The 20,210-nt window shown below is 37.4% G+C and overlaps 1 protein-coding gene across 3 annotated transcripts in view; it reads left to right on the top strand.

Moving 5' to 3' along the window:
- LOC132548673 (uncharacterized) overlaps positions 1–20,210 on the top strand; it is a 151,154-nt gene that overhangs the window by 114,151 nt on the left and 16,793 nt on the right. For 2 of the 3 annotated variants that reach the window (XM_060212553.1, XM_060212554.1), the window contains exon 2: positions 15,225–15,288. In XM_060212553.1, coding sequence (XP_060068536.1) covers positions 15,225–15,288 — 64 coding nt within the window. Of the gene's footprint in view, positions 1–2,915; positions 3,345–15,224; positions 15,289–20,210 lie in introns of those variants that run through there. The other variant, XM_060212552.1, reaches the window with a different exon arrangement.

Below are 20,210 nucleotides of genomic sequence, written 5' to 3'. Positions count from 1 at the left end.
TGTTATTTTCTGTAGAAATGTGCAACATGAATGTGTTGAACTTTTGTGTTATTTCTGACACGTAGATGGGAAGTTCAATGTGCTTTAGATTCCATTCCTTAATTAGTTTTGATATATCTCCGGTCGGACATATTGGATATTTTGCGTATACATCTGTGACACGCACAATCTGTAATTAAATTGACGTTTAGTAAAGTCGTATTTCGTATAAAAACTAAAAGTAGAGCATCCAATTTCAGAAATCATATCATGATTGATGAGAACACGTCCAGAGAGCGAAACAGGTGCGCGGATAGTCAACTAAATAAAAAGAGATACAAAAGGAGTAGGCAATGTACCCTTGGATCTTACAGGAGTGGTACTCTTTTCTGATCAACAGTATGCAATGAGACTAAAATCAAAATTTTGTGAATAAAACAAAAAAATGTGTGGAAGTGTTTACTTTGTTGTTTTCACCTATTGATGACAACATAGGAAGGTTATATTATATCACAGACAAAGTCTGCGGTAAAGGTACATGGTGCCAGTAGGGCCGATTTTACTTTGTGTATAGAGTGTCTTAAGATGTCGGGGTCTCTACACGACCTATTACAGTATCTGATCGATATACAGCACCATAAACCAATTACTGGAATGATCAGTCAGGATGGGAGAAAGCAGCATCGATACAGAGTCTTCTGACCGAGTCTGCTCTCTATCATTTGTCTCCTCCAATCACCCGTACCTGTCTCAGCAGTCCATCACGTTATTGGGTAATATTGCTGTAGTCTTCTCTCGAGTCTCAGTAATGTCATTGGTTTTGCTCCGGGAACAGGCCTGAGCGTCCGTCCGGGCGTCCGTGCAAGAGAATTAACTGTGATATTAACATCCCTGATCTACATCGTGACCCTGATGGTGCTAATTAATCAGAATCTACACCACAGCTTCAGTTACTATCATAGCGCACGTCAATCGAACGATCTCAAGTCGTCACTCTATTGCTAGAACATTCTTCGGACAAATTTGACTACTGAGATAGTCTTCGTTGAGCTATGGTTACAATTTATTTTTTCGCCATTGTCTCAGAAATAAATTTAAGAAAAATACTTTTTAATTTACAGTGGAGTTGTTTCATCTCATATTCTGAAATCCCTCCATTTTGAAATGTCTCCGTTTTCATCACATCGACATAGAGGTCAATAGGTACAATAAATCTCATTAGAGACAGAGGAGATAGGCGTGAATCCCTTACGTACATGTTCCAGCATCGTTAACGTCTATTTTAAATATGTACACCGGATGTTACTGATGGTCACGTTGACCATCAGTTTGGCTTCAGTGCCACCTCCCTCCTCTCCGTTCCACTTAGTCACCCTACTCCATCAAATAGGCTATATTACAATAGACACTGACAGACGGTCTTTTCCTCGTACGTTCTGTCGATTTTTTGTGACGGTTTTCACACTTTTACACTCACGTTTCATAAATGTTTAATAAAGAAATGTGCCTCAGTATTTGGCAGTTCGAATAATTGCGTTTAGATAGATACAAACAGAAACCATATTGACTACTGTAGATATACCGTGACGGGTTTGGTTAACATCTAATATGAGTTGGGCGAATGTAAGAGTTGGGAGGGGCTTGTCACTGCAACTAAGCACAGATAGCGGCTATAAGCTCGCGATAGATGTACAACCAATTTATAAATATTCAGTAACACTTCAAAATTTCTTCAGAATTTTAAATTTTGAATGCGATATTGGTAAACGTGCTTTCAATACCAGTCTTTGTTGTGTATATATCTATTGTAAGTACACAATATACGTCTTTGTAATTGTTGTTGGCGTGCTAAAATGCCAACTCTGCTCCCTAACCGCACAAGGTGCTCTCGCCATGAGTTCTCGCTAAATATCGATTTTTAAAGTCTTGAATACAAGGCCTATATTTATATATCGATAAGATATATATGTTGTACAAGTTCTGAATCACAATGGGTTACGGTTCGGTGAACACACGCCGTGGTATTGATAAAAGCGGATGATTACGAATAAATTGAAACATATTTATCCGCGGGCTGCTTATGTAAATTAGACACACACAAAAATCAAGAACAAACGTTGTGATGAACGAATCCTGAAGTAAATTTTACCTCCGGAGAAATTGTTTCTCTGTATAATGATACATTTACTTGTACACACACGTCTTCTAAAACATTTTGTTTGTTACGCGTATGTGCATACGAAAAATGACTTACGTATGCTGTCAATTCACACTTAATTTCAATAGCAAGGAGCTATTGACGTGGACGATACCCATGTTATTCGAAACTAAAAACGAAAAAAAAAAAGAAAAATGAAAAAAAAACTAGACAAGTCAGTGACAATTGTTGACATGCGTCTGATTGGAAATGTCGCGATAATATGGGTGCCGTGATGGCAGTCATATTGCTTGCACATACAGATAATATTGACATCAAGCACACTGGTAACTAAGTCACTTAACATTATAATTACCTACAAGTACCTGTGTGTCGATAAATCACCTATATACAATTACATAGGTTGTAGTGTGAATACTTCTCTGTGCTGGTACTTTAAAATACTTACAATATGTCATTGTATGCAATTGTCTATATCAATACAGCAAGTGATTTCACACACTATATATATATATATCTATATACACGGACAGAACAAGCTTTCTCACACACTTATAAGATTTAAAGAGGCCAGAAATCACGGATATTGTTCCTAGTTCATAAGTCACGCTACTTATAGAGTTCAATTCGTGTTTCAGTTAATGAAGGCAAGTGTAGAACGAGAGGAAACGCTACACAAGTGCCTACAGGCCGACTCACTCAGGGCTATCTGATACCCATATACCCACATGATCATATGAATAGCGCTCATATGTAAAAAGGAAACAAAGGCGTGAAGGCCTATTGTGCCGGGATAATCTACACGTCCTGATCTCTGTATACAGTGTGTGTTGTCAGAAGGTGTAACAGCCTCTTTCTACTCCACCATTCTTTCCTCGGAAGAAGTATATAAGATCTTCTTTCAATCCGCCATTTTGAAAATCAATACTCGTGGAGCCGCCAGTTTCAGTGGCTGGGCGCTGTGTATACAGCTAGTTGAGGCTGTAGTGTTGACGCTCGGGACGGATACGCGGCCTTTCTCTATGGCTATTTATGTGTTGTAACGTTGTTTTTGTTGTGAAATGAGATATAATTAGCAGTGTAGGTTATTCCTTCATTGTTTTGTGTGTGTGGACCTTCTTAACGGAAGGATTTTAATCCAAACGGCACGCTGGCGATGCTTGGGGCTGGATGTTCCAGTTTGCATTGTGAAAATGCAAAGGAACCGGTATGTATATATGTACAGTATATTCTATAGCTCTCGTGAGGAGTTGCTTCCGCATGCACGGCATTTAGTTATCAGCGGGGGACTTGGTCTCCGTGGCTACTCTCTGTAATACTTGAAACCAAAACTCATCCCTGTAACTTTTCTTTCTCGAACTTTTAATCGCTGCGCTGTGTATTTTGAGAAAACTATTTTCGTTTGAAGGCTTTAATGCTTTATTGAGGGGTTTACGAGGCCAGTAAGGCTTGCACATAATTTCCTGTTGTCCAGTTCAATTACAGGAAGATAATGTTTCTGATATTTAAAACATCACACCAGGTTGTCATGAAGTCAGAAAGGGAATACTGATAGGTACACATACACGATCATTTAAAGCCAGACTCTACTCTCTTCTGTTGCTGCCTTTTATACTGTAGGATATTGTGGGAAATTCAATCACAAAACCACAGGTAGGTCTAAAGTATATCGACAATTAGCCGTCCTGAAACATTCAGTTTATTATATATAATTAAATAAATAGATGAAAATAAAAAAGTTATGAGATTATACAAATATATCAAGTTACAAGTGACAGGTTCAGTAACAATAGTAGGGGCTATTAGTCTGTAGGAGGCGGTGGATTTGCCTGTCGGTGATGGTAAGGGCTGATGAAGCTGGAAAGACAAGTAGTTATAGCCGATATAAATTGTATACAAACGTCATCCGTCAGACATATACACATCTGCGATTGTCAGTTTAATAAGATTTTAAGTCCGACAAGCAGCATTAACGGCTATCTCAGGTGCTCGTTTCCGAGACCAATAACTGTACCATACTATCGACCATCCATGTTACGACCTCCTCCAATCATCTGTAGATTACCCGGCCTGGATTAAAACCGCCTGCTGACTTCTCATGGGGTTCCACAAAACAGAAGTCATTGCGAAGACGATATAGAATATGGCAATATAATGTTTTATATACATCTTTTCATTCCATCCAATACCGTAACTTATTTGTGGTAGGATTTGCTGACGTCAGAAAAAACATGGCAACCCCTTTAAATATCATGGTACGAAAATGGAACTAGATTTTCTGATAAAGTAGAACAAGAGATGACTTTGATGTTGTTAATTACATTGTGATGTACAAGTGGGTTAAAAATAGACCGTTTTTTGTTCTAGAATGATGTTATCTGTATGGTTACACCTAATCGGGGATCTGCACCATAGGATGGTTTCGTTATCACATTTTCATTGCCAGTACCTGTTTCTGTTTACCTCCTAGAATTGACACATACGGTTTCTGTGTTTTTATATTTCGAGTTTTTAAGTATGGCGTTACTTTGTTTCTGTGTTTTGTGTCTCGGTCCTGGTCCCTCTGTATAACATATACTGGTTCTCGTGTATGTTGCTGCCTTGTTTCTATCTCTGGCCTAACTTTTTGTGTTTAGGTTTCTGTATTTTACTTCTCTGTTTTCTGCGTTTTACGTCTCTGGTTTCTGTGTTTTACGTTTACAGTTTCTGCGTTTTACGTCTCTGGTTTCTGCGTTTTACGTTTACACTTTCTGCGTTTTACGTCTCTGGTTTCTGCGTTTTACGTTTACACTTTCTGCGTTTTACGTCTCTGGTTTCTGTGTATGGGGTTTTTGATGTATTTATTTCTGTTTTTTTTTCATTTCATGTATTTGGTTTTAGTTTTCTTGACCTCTGTATTCGACCTCTGCCTTGATTTTAAGCCAATGTGACGTCACTTTAGTCAGACAGAACGTAATTACAACATTCTGTGTTGACTCGTACTCGCGTTTCGGTGACGAGAGAATCGGAGAACTTATCTTAGTTATTTTGAAAACCTGAAGACTTTTTTTAATTTCACACAATCTTTAAACGAGGTTGGTTGTTGATATATCATACTAATATCCGTCAGTTTTTGTTATGTTAGTGCAAAGGTTCCATGCTAAAGCGTGATGGAATGTTTTATTTGATAGAGTGAAAGCATGCAGACATAATGTATAATTTTACATTCCAATACCACATACAGATGTCTATATGTTAACACTACATTTGATTGTTTATGTGTGGACGTTTTGGACAAGGTGACCATTGTTTTGTCAGAGTTGTTATACTTACTGACACATACATCTGTGGTATGTGATGATAGGTACATGGAAGGCAGGTACTTGCACTGAGTCACTATTTTACATTTTAATAAATAAATAAACAAACTAAAAGTAAACAGATAATACCAGCTGTCATTATTATAACTACAGCTAAACACCCTGTCATTATCGTTAGTAGGCGATTTAATTACTGTTTATTTAAACATGTTAGGAATTTTCTGTCTCTGCTGTGTACTGACTTCGTGTTAATAGCTACATTATATACTTAGTGAACTTATTTCTCAAAAACCTTCAGCAGGAATCAGTGATATCAAAACTGAAGATGATATTGTTTACTGTTATTTATACATACTGCTGATCTTACCAGTTAGATTTATTCAATTTGATCATATCTGTGGAAAAAGAACCAATTAAACATAGGAAAAAAGAAGTTATCTTGTGTTATAAAATCTCTGTCACCAGATTTATCTTATTTTGAAATTCGTTTTGTTACAATGTGTTGCGGATGGGGAGAGGGGGGGACGGGGACGGGGAGGGGGACGGGGACGGGAAGGGGGACGGGGAGGGGGACGGGTAGGGGGACGGGGACGGGAGGAGGTTTCATTGATTTGACGGATGAATCCGATGGTTTTAAAATCTACCTATTGTAAGTCAGAAATATGTTAGCGCGTGGTCGTAACAGGTGTCTCGTCACTAGCAGAAATCTTGTTCGGAAACTTGTTACGGTTTGACTAGCGTGCTTTGAATTTTTTCGTATCACAGTTTTTGTTTTGTATTTTAACAGTTGTCAAATGTTATGACGTCATTGTTTTGTGTGTGGTGTAACCGGCTTCACGAGACTAGTTTGTGTATATGTGGTATCGTGTTGCATGTCAGTCATGCGCCAGATTTACTCTTAAACAACGCTTATACGATTTAGGTACGTAACGCACAGGCACTGACTTTTATAGCTCGCGCTGACTGTATTCCGTGGATCAAAATATAAAAACAGAAAGATTCAGTGATTACAGATGTATAGTTACAACCCTGTTCCCGGAGTTTGTGTATTATCACAGAAAAGTATGATAATTACTCCATAAACCTTGCTTAATAGTGTAACATGCGGGGCCCACCACGGTAATCAACTGCTGAAGCTATTCACAAGATTATTAATCAACCCTCTTGAGGAGACAATATATCCTTTGGGGAACCCCATTTAGTGCCGAGAGGGTATTAATTGGTGCACGTGAGGCATCCCATATTAAGTTAGTTATTAACTGGTAATCTTCTATACTTTCACGTCCACGGTAAACATGTGTAAACATTGATTTTGTGATATTTTAATAAGAATTAGTCTTCATTCCAAAATTTTATGACGAAACTACAAAATGGATGGATTTAATTGAAGCTTTTCTAATTGATCAGAACATTGAACTAATGCCTTTCCAAACATATAACAGCAATCTCTGGTTTGGTGCCAGTTCTTGTATCTAGTGATCCGTACAGTTTTGTGTCCAGTTACTGTGCCAGATGGTCGGTCTTAAGGGTGTCCAGTATTGTTGGGTGTCCGGTAAAAAAATGTTCTGTTTACTCTGGTGTCCGGTTTGACCGTATGTCCGGTGTCTGGTATGGTATATGGTCAAAAATTCCGTATGGCTTTGTGTCGAATTTCGCCTGCTGTTCTAAAATGGCAGGAGTGCCACATTTTCCGGATATCAAATCCGGATGATTCATGCATACATTAATCGTTTGAATAGTATTCGAATGAAAACCCCACATGATGTATAGTTGTATACGTGTTGGGAACGGCGGTGTCCTTTGTCATTGACCTTTGACCGATACATCGTAAGTCTGATGTCCTCAAAGACGGGAGGACAGGGTCCGTCGTGTCCATTTTATCTGCGGACATCTCGTCAGAACATGACCACATTCTGATTAGTTTTCACGATTCAGTGAACTTTATTGTGGATTTTACCCCTAAATTAAATCTCGTCACGTGAAAATAAAGAACAAACACGCGACAAGAAAGAAGTCAAAAACATAGTAGACAAATGGTTTTCTAATGTTGATATTCTAAGGGAACATATTGAAAATTTAAACTTCAAACTGACCAACCGAGACCAATTTATTTGCATATTGATGATAAAGATTGGACATTGGTGAGCCAGCCGTTTCAGGTCCGGACAGGTAACGAGATACCCTTGTCAGCCTAGTATGGTAATGGCTGTAATTGACCGCCATCTATCTATTAGTCGTTTCTTAGTATGTAAATTAATTCAATTAGTGATTTAAAGGACACGTGATCGGTCATCCGATCACTGACCAAAGTTATGGCCGGAATTTTGATGTCACATCCATGCCACGTACAAATCTGTTCTGTTAGAGGAAATTCAATTCAAAACACATAAAACAGCTTCAGGTTTCGGGGCTTATAACTTGGTGTATAATTTTAAGACATATTGTACTCAGGAGAGGTTCAGATACGTACACATCCTATGATAATTATGGAACCAGTGTACATTGTGTTGTTTTAGAGATGTTTTTAAAGTGATTTTTTTTCAGAAAAATCTTAAATGAGAAGCTTATTATAGATGTTTGTTATGATTATGGTTTAAATACCCTGTGTAGGTAGAACTGAAGGAATGATGATATACATCCATTCTTAACAGCGTCCCACATTATCAAGCCAATCGTTAGCTTCGGGTTTCTCTCAAAGACACGAATTTGTTCTCCGAAAGCGAATATCCATTTACAAAAGAGCTATTAATTCTGTAGTTGTAGATAGGATCAGATACGGAGTACTTTCTAGAAATTTAATGGAAAGACATTTCCGAACCAAGGTCGCCACGTTTTCCGACTTTAAAGCTTAACTGTCGTAAAGATAATCCAAACCGCTTTCAAAGTTTCTAGTAACTACAGAATTCTAAAGATTTAACATATCATTATGCTGATTTTCCAACATGAAAAATATGTTAATTTTAAAATTCATTGTTCATCAGATAAGCAAATTTATTATAAAAAAATTGCGTTGACGAATATTGTTACCTATCAAAGCGAATGACGACTTCCGGTAGAGATCGTTGATCAAAGGATGAATTGATATCTGACGTGATTACAATGATCTATACAATCAGTGCAGCTTACCACGTGTTAACTAGGACTGATACAACTTACTCACACCCTATATACATGCAATTTAGAATATTTTTTATGTACCAATCATACCTAACATAGTACATGTAAGAACAAATACGGACGTATCAAAACGCACATGTACGGAATAAGTCTCCCGATGAACTTTCGGGGATGGTGATGGATTTATTTTAAGAATCCACATCATCAATTTCCAGATTCTGAATTGTACTTCATGCATATGGAAGTGTTGCACGAATCAACAGGCCCGTTGCCCTCGGGACGAACCATCTGTGTACATCTGCCTTCAACAGTTGTTAATTTTTCCCTTTTCGTCCCAATTAGCAGTAACATATTTCGAACTTAACCATACATTTAACCAGGAACGAAAACCACCTGTCTTTTCTTTCTAAATGCTTCATGAAAGGTATGCTTGCGATCTCGTGACGCCATTAGAGATTGTCTAAAAAACATACCTGTGAACTCATTATGATGTAAAATCAGACCCCAAATAACAGCTGCCTAATTTAACTGCACAGACCACAAAATTATATGTTTTTTATGGGTTTTCATTGATAATGCAATATCAGCATTCATAATGCGTGACAGACATTATGTTCACTGGTCCATAACGACACGGACTAATGGTGACCCATCTAGAGACTCTAACGACGAGACATAATGACGTCACACACAAAGACCGAACAGGAACAACGAACAAAACATCATAACGGAACTGCTCAATCATTTATCGAACACTTTTTGCTCGTCACATTCAGAGGTATTGTGTCGATATTTAGGCTAAGGAAATAAAAATAAAAAAGTTGATGTAATTTTCCTGAAATGATAACTGTGGTAATGTGTTTAACAGTAGAACCTGAAGACATACGTCGCGTTCTAAAAGACTTGACGGACGATCTTTGTAGAGGATATTCCCTTTGATGTATTGAGATATATTCTATAAAATAACATAAAACTTATAAGCATATTTTGCAATGAAGACGACATGATGATAAATAGCTTCCCCCAACCCCGATTACTAATTGATGTATCTGATGTTTATAGTATAGGACAAATTAGATATAAACTGACGACTCAGATTTGAAATTATTGACTGCTCATAATTGACCAAAGAAGAACTGAAGGAAAGTCACTAAATAAAGGTTATTATTTTAAGTACAAGAGATATTCGCCCAATAACGTAATTCACGATTGCATTGAAGAAGCCTTGCGATTCATTGATAAAAAAAAACAACAATATGTAACTGTTTTGAAATGATTGTATAGCCCATCCCGAACTTGAAGTAGAGCGGTAACTGTCGACCGCTACAACTGGAAATGAAATAGATTATTTCTAATGTTCTCTAACGTATAGGTGAGTAATGGCGATAACATGGAGATCAGTGATGGACGTTAGTGAATGTCTCGGACTGTTAACAATGTGTTTCAAGTAGATTAAATATGTATTCAGAATACTTTCTACTGGCAAATTACCCTGAGGTTAAACTCGCTATCCACTTGGAAATTAAACGCACGAGAGCTTGAAGCTAGCATTATAAAGGCAGAAACTAAAAGTATTTTGTATCTGGTACCGTGTGAAAACGAGACGAAAAATGACGCGTTGTTGTAAGGTAAAAAAACCCGTATTGTTATCTGTCCGCTTGTACTTGGACATCAGCGTGACTCAGTCGAGTCTCCCACTACATCGTACAAAATATCTAAAGGCATTTCCCGTAATTGTGTGACTTGCGTGTCCGGCGTTGAGTTTATTATCCGTCATTTGTATGTGACATACAGTACAGGGAATTGTGATCTCCAGTATCAAGAATGTTGATATTCTCTCTTACACTTACCAGATACCATCACCCAAGAAGGATTATGGGGATGGTCACGCCCACGTTCTGTGTTTTTGAATCTCTGAAATTAGATAATACATTTTTCACTCTGAAATTGCTGTACTTAATTTACGCTGATTTTATTTACTTTTGTTGAAATCATAATTCTTTCTGCTGCGCAAATTCATCATTACGCGCGGTTGCTAAAACTGCTAGTGCGATAAATTTGATTACGTCATGCAGATTGATAGTGTTGACTGTATAAACCATTAAAACATAAACCGAGTCATTATTTCCTTGAGGAAGACTGAAGAAACTTTCCCCGACATGAAACATAAATCATATGTGTTGTTATGGTTTGATCAAAACTCGACATGGAGACCAATGTAAACTAAATCGATAACTCATACACTTGTCACTTGATTCCTGGCAATATTTCACTTCAGTTATGTCTTCAGGACATCTTTGAACACGAAGCGAACCAATTTGTTAAAAGGCTTTTGTATCCTGTGTATGAGTGTTGTTTTCATTACAGTTTTCCTGTTCTCTCGAGTTAACTCAATATTGACTACCTATAACTGTACTCTCCAACACCCTGTAACGATAGTGAGCTGGTCAATGATTCTAGGCAGTTTGGGAAACAGACGGATGTTAGTCTTTATAAACAAATATTTGATTTTCGTTAAGGAAATTGACAAGCTGTTCAAGCCGTTAGAAAAGATGGACATTGTATCACTCGTGAACACAGTACAACATTTATAGATTCTCTGTAACTGTTTGTATCGTATAACTGGGACATACTCGAAATACACGGTGTTTTCAGACTTAGTATGGTCTATGGTTTTGGTGTAAATACAGACTTGGTATTGTCTATGGTTTTGGTGTATGGTCTATGGTTTTGGTGTAAATACAGGTTTTGGTGTAGTATGGTGTATGGTTTTGGTGTAAATACTGACTTGGTATGGTCTATGGTTTTGGTGTAAATGCAGACTTAGTATGGTCTATGGTTTTGGTGTAAACACAGGCTTATTATGGTCTATGGTTTTGGTGTAAATGCAGACTTAGTATGGTGTATTGTTTTGGTATGGTTTTGGTGTAAATGCACAGGCTTATTATGGTCTATGGTTTTGGTGTAAATGCAGACTTAGTATGGTCTATGGTTTTGGTGTAAACACAGGCTTATTATGGTCTATGGTTTTGGTGTAAATACAAACTTAGTAATGTCTATGGTTTTGGTGTAAATACAGACTTAGTATGGTGTATGGTTTTGGTGTAAATGCAGACCTAGTATGGTGTATTGTTTTGGTGTAAATGCAAACTTAGTATGGCGTATGGTTTTGGTGTAAATACTGACTTGGTATGGTATATGGTTTTGGTGTAAATGCAGACTTAGTATGGTGTATGGTTTTGGTGTAAATGCAGACCTAGTATGGTGTATGGTTTTGGTGTAAATGTAGACTTAGTATGGTGTATGGTTTTGGTGTAAATGTAGACTTAGTATGGTGTATGGTTTTGGTGTAAATACTGACTTGGTATGGTCTATGGTTTTGGTGTAAATGCAGACTTAGTATGGTCTATGGTTTTGGTGTAAACACAGGCTTATTATGGTCTATGGTTTTGGTGTAAATACAAACTTAGTAATGTCTATGGTTTTGGTGTAAATACAGACTTAGTATGGTGTATGGTTTTGGTGTAAATGCAGACCTAGTATGGTGTATTGTTTTGGTGTAAATGCAAACTTAGTATGGTGTATGGTTTTGGTGTAAATACTGACTTGGTATGGTCTATGGTTTTGGTGTAAATGCAGACTTAGTATGGTGTATGGTTTTGGTGTAAATGCAGACCTAGTATGGTGTATGGTTTTGGTGTAAATGCAGACTTAGTATGGTGTATGGTTTTGGTGTAAATACAGACTTAGTATGGTCTATGGTTTGATGTAAATACTGACTTGGTATGGTGTATGGTTTTGGTGTAAATGTAGACTTAGTATGGTGTATGGTTTTGGTGTAAATACAGACTTAGTATGGTGTATGGTTTTGATGTCAATACTGTTTTTTTACATGTAAAATGACATTACTGTTGATTTAGCCTCACCATAACACAGATATTAACACACTTTCCTTTGCCAGGGTCTATTCATTATTTATACACGCATTATGGCTAATTACAAATGAGGTATGTGAGATTTCACTTGCGGAATAACACTTATAATTTTATGGTGTTGAAATAAGGTTTCATTTGATGTCTTTCCTTGTATTATACATGAGAACTCTTACAGAAACGAATTGAGCTATAGACAATTAACTGTCGCAGAGACGTCCCGCTCGTTTCCTTCTATTGCTGTTTATCTAATTCCTGGTAACATAACTTTGTTTTATTGTTTTTAACGACTTTTATCTTATTGTTCTGAATATGTGTCGGTTGTTTCAAGGACGGACGTTTGTCGTTAATTCTGTTATATAGACCTTCGTTGTGCTTGGCATTCGTGTAGTCGGTGCGTTTAAGTCCACTGTATCAGACCGCCATTACTGATACAGCAGATCTCATGCAATTGTCTAGTTCCAAAGGATTGCGCTTCCTTTATGGTATCCCCTCTCAGACTACTAATGGCGTTTCCACTTTCAGATCGTTTTCATACCAGACGGACTGCAAATCCCCTGTAATTTTATATAATGAAACATTAAATATCTCCCGAGTATAGAAAGTCAACTGCTTGACCCAACAATTGATGAGTATATGAAGATGGGTACAATTTGCCAAAGTTAAGATGTTTAAGTAGTCACGCATGCCGTAAGGTCGTTTTCCTCGAATGGTATGTATCGGATGAACCCTCAGATATAGAATCTCGAAGACCAATGTACCAGACTGCATAACTACAGATCGCAAACGCGCACCTGCTTGTGGGAACTTCTAAACACAAGATTGAAGGCACAGGCCTTTGAGTTAAAAGTAGAGAGCATTTCATGGCGTATGCTGGAAACGAATGAGGTATAATTGGCCATTGTCAGTTCTGTAACTAGTCTCTGCCGCGGTTCGTCAATTATGTAGGGAAGGTTTGTGTTTTTCATCGTAAAGAGTAATTGCTAATGACGTCTTTACCAACTGGGAACGTTAGAAACCCAATCAGATTCCGGGTGAATTTCGACTGTATTTAAGATTGCTTAGAAAACATTCAATTTTTCTTTTTGTGAAATACCTTTATGTTTTCATTATTGTTGTGAACAATTCTACGTTCCATCAATAACAGCCTAGCCGAAGTTTAATGTGTTATTTAGGGTTCGTATGCGAAGGTTCAGCGATGGCTTTGTATTTTGACAGTAATATGATAAATTACCGGAAGACGGCTACTTGCCCACTTTATCGTGAGGAACTCGACTATTTCTAGCATCAGCAACTTCATCAGTCGCTCAATTTACATTTTGAAATGTATTCTTGTCCAATTTGTTTTCGATAACCTAAAATATTTTTATTAATTCTTGTCTGAAGATAATTTCTCCAAACATGTGCGTGCTTCTTAAAATTTGGTTTCAACAATACCTGATGAAATGATTGTTTATTAAAGCATTGGTTGTACAGTCTTAATAGATCATCAAAAATCCATTCGAAATTCGAAAAACCAAGATATATGCTGAATATTGCATCTTTGTTCAAATTTCAAATTTCAATCCGGAGACAGTATATATTAACATGAGAACTGAGTACAAAACTGAGGCCATCCACTGATCGGATGTGGCACTCTGTTGTTTGTTTACCTACTCTCGCACCTGACAGATCTAAATGACCACTACAGGTGTTTTAATGACCAGTATACTGGCGGTGTTGGCCGGAGTACCTCATTATTGTATGTAAATAACAACAGTACAAGGTTGCTGTGCCTATAAAGACCAGCATGTACATTTTAATGGGTAACATTAAAGTAGAATATGATAAGAGACCTTCGCGATAAAGCAGAAACATGGAGCCATACAAAAATAAGTTTGCACCCAACATCAGGTCGTACTTTGTACTTTGTTTTAAAATACAGAAACTGACATCAAACGAATGCCAGTATGATATTGACAAAGGTAAAGACAATTCCATTGTTATTTCTCTTACAAGTCTATATGACATGCTTTGGGTTGTTGTAACTGGGAAAGCGGGAAGCTTATAAAATATTGCATAACATATTGCATACAAAGCTTGTGCAATATTAGATGCCGCGCTTTATTTAAACGTCAAAGAACATCTGAATGAACGAATTAAAGTTATGATTGAGTCCGGGGAGTATTGAACAGGAGAAGTAAAGATGTCATTGAATCGGGAGAGTATCTGAACGGACAAGTTAAAGTTATGACTTAGTTGGAGAGTATTTAAACGGACAAGTTAAAGTTATGACGTAGTTTGAGAGTATTTGATTGGACAAGTTAAAGTTATGACTTAGTTGGAGAGTATCTGAACGGACAAGTTAAAGTTATGACGTAGTTTGAGAGTATCGGATTGGACAAGTTAAAGTTATGATTTTGTTAGAGAGTATTTCAGTGGGCGAGTGAAAAATGTAATTGGGTCTAGAACCCTAATTTTAATACAGCGAATCTATACTCAGAAAGCGTGTGCTATCTATAAAAGTGTTTCGAATTCACTGAAACTGTTTTATCTCTCCGAACGTGTCCAAACGTATCGGAGAGTTCAAAAGAATGTTATCTTAACATTTGGTGGGTGCACAGCAAGGGTAATTGTGTAAGTTAAAACTTGCTCGAAATGTACACGGAAGTAAGTGACATTGGGGTCGGTTAAATCGGAACCAGATACAACAACATTCAGACACATTTTGATAATATTTGTATTGTTTGTCTTCCACAGATTGGACCAGCACAAGGGAAGTTCTCACAAGAATGTGCCACACAACTCGACCACTGTCCGCAAGGTAGGACTCGTACGATTACACTGTCCTTAACGACTACCTGTCGATAACGACCCCCTGTCACAACAGACCATAGTTCAGCAGAAAATGTTCATACTAAACAAAAATTTTGTCAGATTGTTATATCATACGAGTCTAAACAGCAAATGTATAGAAGTGTGATATAAACAAGAAATGATAAATAATAAACAGTTTTAGTGAAATGTATAAACTCTGGGTTTGCTTTCCCATCCTATTTGTAGTATTATTACGTGGGTGTTAAATTGTTGTATATACTGAATTAGAATATTAAATTAAGCGTGAGGGATGTGTAATAGTATTGAATATATTGAGTCAAACTATTGTTTAAACGAAAACTAAGTGTGAAGGATGTGTGTAATATTGCAATTGTTTAATAAGAACAATGTTTAAACTTAAACTAAGCGCGAAGTAAAAGACGTTTCTACACATGTATTAGTAGCTTTGTAGTTTGCAGCAGGTGCTTAATTAAGTAAAACATCACACGATGGTTACGCTTTATACATGTCAGTGACTACGTAAACATTGTGTCTTAATGGGTTCGGATCGTTCTAGTAGAGGAAGCGTTCGTGATCATATTTTGATTGTGCAATGCTTTAGTGTGTATGTAATACTACGCGGTTCTATTTGTGGCTTGTAGTTATCGTTGTGACTCTCTGTACCCTGTTTAGAAGAACAACTGAATTACATGGAAATTACGTAATATTCAAATCACCTTCCCAGCTGAAATTTAATGTTTCTGTAGACCGCATTGTGATTTATACAGTTATAAATGGAAATGCGGTATTGCTCAGTCTACCGTGCAACGCGTTTGTGACAAAATTGCACTTTTATCTTAGTATCGAATGAAACAATGACTGGTAAATCAGAGATATGGTTAACGGTATGACAAGTGGTATTCTCATTGCAGATTCTCCACATTTTATCTCGACATACAAATACATGTAAATTCTCCAATTTCGTTTGACAAGGATCTACACGGGTGACAAACAGTCGCCGTGTTACTGGGATCTACATAACATCGAATTATTCATCACACGGCTAGGAAATTATGGCACTGCGGCCTTCGGGAGACTGGCAGAATTATCGCTGGGCTATACACAACGGCCATAGGTCGTAATTATTATGGAAATCAGGGAATGTTCCCGAGCAGAAAACCACTGTCAAATCCGTCCAGTAAATGTGATTTGTAACAGTATAACTAATGTGGGATCGTGGTAGGGAAGAATGATAAACGACACATTCTGTAGTGCCTAGCTCTACAGAGAGGTTTGCATTACATTAAAGTTATAACAGTTTTTATTTTTTAAGATTTCATGAAGTTTGAAATAACAATATGTAGATTACATACATAACATTGATACCTTCCGGTTTTTATTTTCTCGTTTGCTACGATAATTAGTGACACGTACGGTTATACAACAGTATAAAGTTTGATATGAAAACGAAACTGTCCATTAAAATTGAAATGTTTGGGCCGTGTACTGTACCTATAAATTAGCCGTTAGTAAAGCCTTACATTTTCGTACGGTCATTAAAATCCAATTTTCCGAGCACTAATTACCATCATTATGTACTTATTTGTTGGGATACTGTTTCTATAATCAACATTAATGGGAAATAGGATTTTTTATTTGAAGTCATTTGGTATTTGTCATGAGCGGATAGTTCTGACATGGCGGTTGATTGTAGTCCTGAGTTAGCCGCTAAAATGCCGGTATCATGTCGTGCACTATAATGATCTAATATATAACATCGATGTGTCGAAGTGCTACCCCCTATGAATTTGTATTGCATTTTACAAATAGGTTTTTTAATCAAATTTGCTAACAATGAATTACTCTATCAATGGTTGGACACGAATTCTGAAACGATTTTATCACGAGCCTTACTTACTGCACAGTACGCACTTCAAGCTCTGCCACAAGAATTTCAAACATTCTACAATTTGTATGTGGCGCCAGTGTTACTTTAACATGTCGGAGACGGAGACTTTATATGTTTTGTATCCGGACAGATAGAAAAGTAACGGGCAGATTTTTTCTGCACTTGCATGTTAATCTCTCTTGTGCATTTCACGTGCTGTGTCTGATTTACACTGCATGTAACACACAAGGTACAAAGAAGATAAAAGTTAGTAGAGTACATGCATTCCCATTGATGAAAAACAAAGAGTCTATTAGGCAGGTAGTGTTACCTACACTAGCAAACACTCGACAGCAGAGTCTCGTCGTACCTGCTATTTAGACCAATTACTTGGGACGTGGGCTTCTGCCAACACTTGGTTTACGGATTACCGAGAAACTACTCTCAGTGGAACGGTCGACGTTAGTTGCATATTTACAAATACATGTGTACGAGTTTGGTATCTGGTATGATATCCGCAATATTTGTACGAGGGAAAGCAAGGTCAGAATGCACAATTTGTAAGACAGGCTATCTTTATTTTTTCATTTTTTATGCACTGAATGGATTTGAAAAGGCTGTTTCTAGAAAACTTACTGGGGTCAGAATGAAATCTTGTGAAACGAAATATCAGATAGATAGTTGGATCACTCGTAGTATACACTGACTGAACTCTATAGACATCAACAAAACGTACCAGCTTCTTGATCATACAGTTAACTATTTTTGCGAGTTTTACTTTTTTCGGAATTTAAAGTTTATGGAAGGGTGTTTTAATTCTGAGAAATACAAGAATATGCACGAAAAACTTAATTATCTTAAAAGATCCAGCTGTCCATGTCACGAATTGTAGGAGACTCCTAGGCCTATGGCGTGGCAATTGGTGCAGTCACGTTAGAATTTAGGTAAGAGAGAAGATCTTTTATAGGAATGTACCAAAACAAGTGAAACACGGCCCGACTGTATCTCTGTGTTCATAAGGTGTCGTTCTCGGCTCCATTGTGTGAAGGGACGCGGGGCTACAGTGTCAAACACAGAGTGTTATGTTACACAAATCAGGGACAAAAGACGGAGGATAAATCTTTTTATAAACATAAACTAGTTTTGAAAAGAAATTCATCATACTGAGGGGTTTTCAACACTGCGCCTGCATTCTTTAAGGCAGTTTTCTGATGCATAAAATACATCTCGTATAAATGCAAGAATTTGAATTAATCTCAATCGTTTTTACCGCAAGTAATAGTCTGTTTCCTAAATAAATCATTTTATTGCTACAAAACTTCTACGAACGCTGACGATATTTGAATGGTTCGAGTATGACTGGTTTACATTTCCAGACCTGCGTCGCAGGAGATGCCGATGCTGTGTATGTACGACTCCGATACCGTGACATATCGACTCTCGCGAGACTTTCCTTAGAAGGACAGACCAATTTCCGGTTTCGTGATTAAACCGATCTGCACATGTATATATTGATGGTCCCAGCATTCATTGCGAGTTTGATTGGTCGGAAATGGATAGGCGACGATTTCATTATTTGGTCAAACTTGATAAATGTTCGGAAAATGTCGATAATCTTTGACAGTATGAACAAAGACGTTGTTTGGTTGCTGATTTTCTGGAATACAGTCAAAAGACCACACGGACCACTAGAACTATTTCTGGAGAACTCGGGGTGTAAGAGACGAACTTCATTACTCCGTACGGATAACAGAACTTGAAAACATCGCAGTTTGAAAAGACCTGACATTGGAGATCAATCAGTTATATTGAAATAAAAAAATGTCTGACTTTAAGATAAACAGGGATTTCAAAACAAGTATGCACAGCGCATTGCTGGCTTGTGAGCAGCAATGCGGCAGTATAAACCGAAAAGATACGAAGTCTCAGTTGGACTTCTGAGGTTTGTATTGATCCGTGGTTCCATGTTCCATACAAGCAGCTGGCGCTGAGGGCGGTGAGGACCCAAATCTCTGGTCCTACAGATGTAGTTGTTAAATGATATACTGGCGGGCCTTTTATTTAGGTAGCAGGGTGAGGTAACAAATCCGTCTATACAAGTCCTACTGGGTTGTCCTATCTTTCTTATCAGTAATGACGTCATGCAACCAGTGTTAACTTATTTTGTAGAATGTTTAAATTAAGACGGGTGTCTCGGCCATTTGGACATCGGCGGGGAATGATTGGAAGATTGAGATTTTTGGAAATCGTCTAAATTCTTAATCATTTCTTCTTTCAATCAACTCTGTGTGTTAAAATTCGTTCTAAAGAGTTCCATTAAAAAGTTTTCTGTGTACATTTAATCATTGGCAAAGAAAAAACCTTTCACAGAATCACTTAGTTGCATTCATTGTTGTAAATAGCTCTCGGACGGTTTGACTTGTATAACAAAATATTTCCGATCACATCCTCACATGTTGTAACATTTTTCTGTCTATAGGTAAGCTCATATATAAAGACAATTCACTGAAACCTGAGGGAACATGAATCTAATTAATCAAATCGCATCAATATTTCATTTTGTCTTTGAGCACGATGCTACAAAGCCTTTAATGTCCTGTATCATTGGTTTTTGTGTGACATTGGACAGGCGTGAGAAATGACAAGTGTTAGAGAGTAGTCGCGCGCGGAATCTCCTGCAATAGTGCTCAGTGACGGATGGTGTTGACCAGAAACAAACACAGAAAATCAATAGGTAGTGGGCTTTGTAACATCCAGCTACTTGGTAAATAGAAACAGAAAACACACAAGAGATGCCACCGTCGTATGGTCTTATCTTCATTCAGGTCCCTGGGGGCCAAGTCTCATATATATCAGCGCTGTGCTAAAGGGTCTCGGGGAAGGATTAAAGTAGACGTAGCGAAATAGGATTTTGAAATCGATATTACATACTGTTTACTCAAAAGTTGCAGAGAAGGGATTCATATAAGCAAATTACAGATAAAATATTTTGGAAGGACCAATAAATTTTGAAGTATAATTATGGTACAGGGGCTACGGAT

This window comes from Ylistrum balloti, unplaced genomic scaffold (genome assembly GCF_031769215.1).
Source record: "Ylistrum balloti isolate Yb309-2 unplaced genomic scaffold, AGI_CSIRO_Ybal_v1 Utg370024, whole genome shotgun sequence".
Lineage (NCBI taxonomy): Eukaryota > Metazoa > Mollusca > Bivalvia > Pectinida > Pectinidae > Ylistrum > Ylistrum balloti.
The sequence above is the reverse complement of the archived record's forward strand: the minus strand, read 5'-3'. Positions and strand labels throughout refer to the sequence as shown.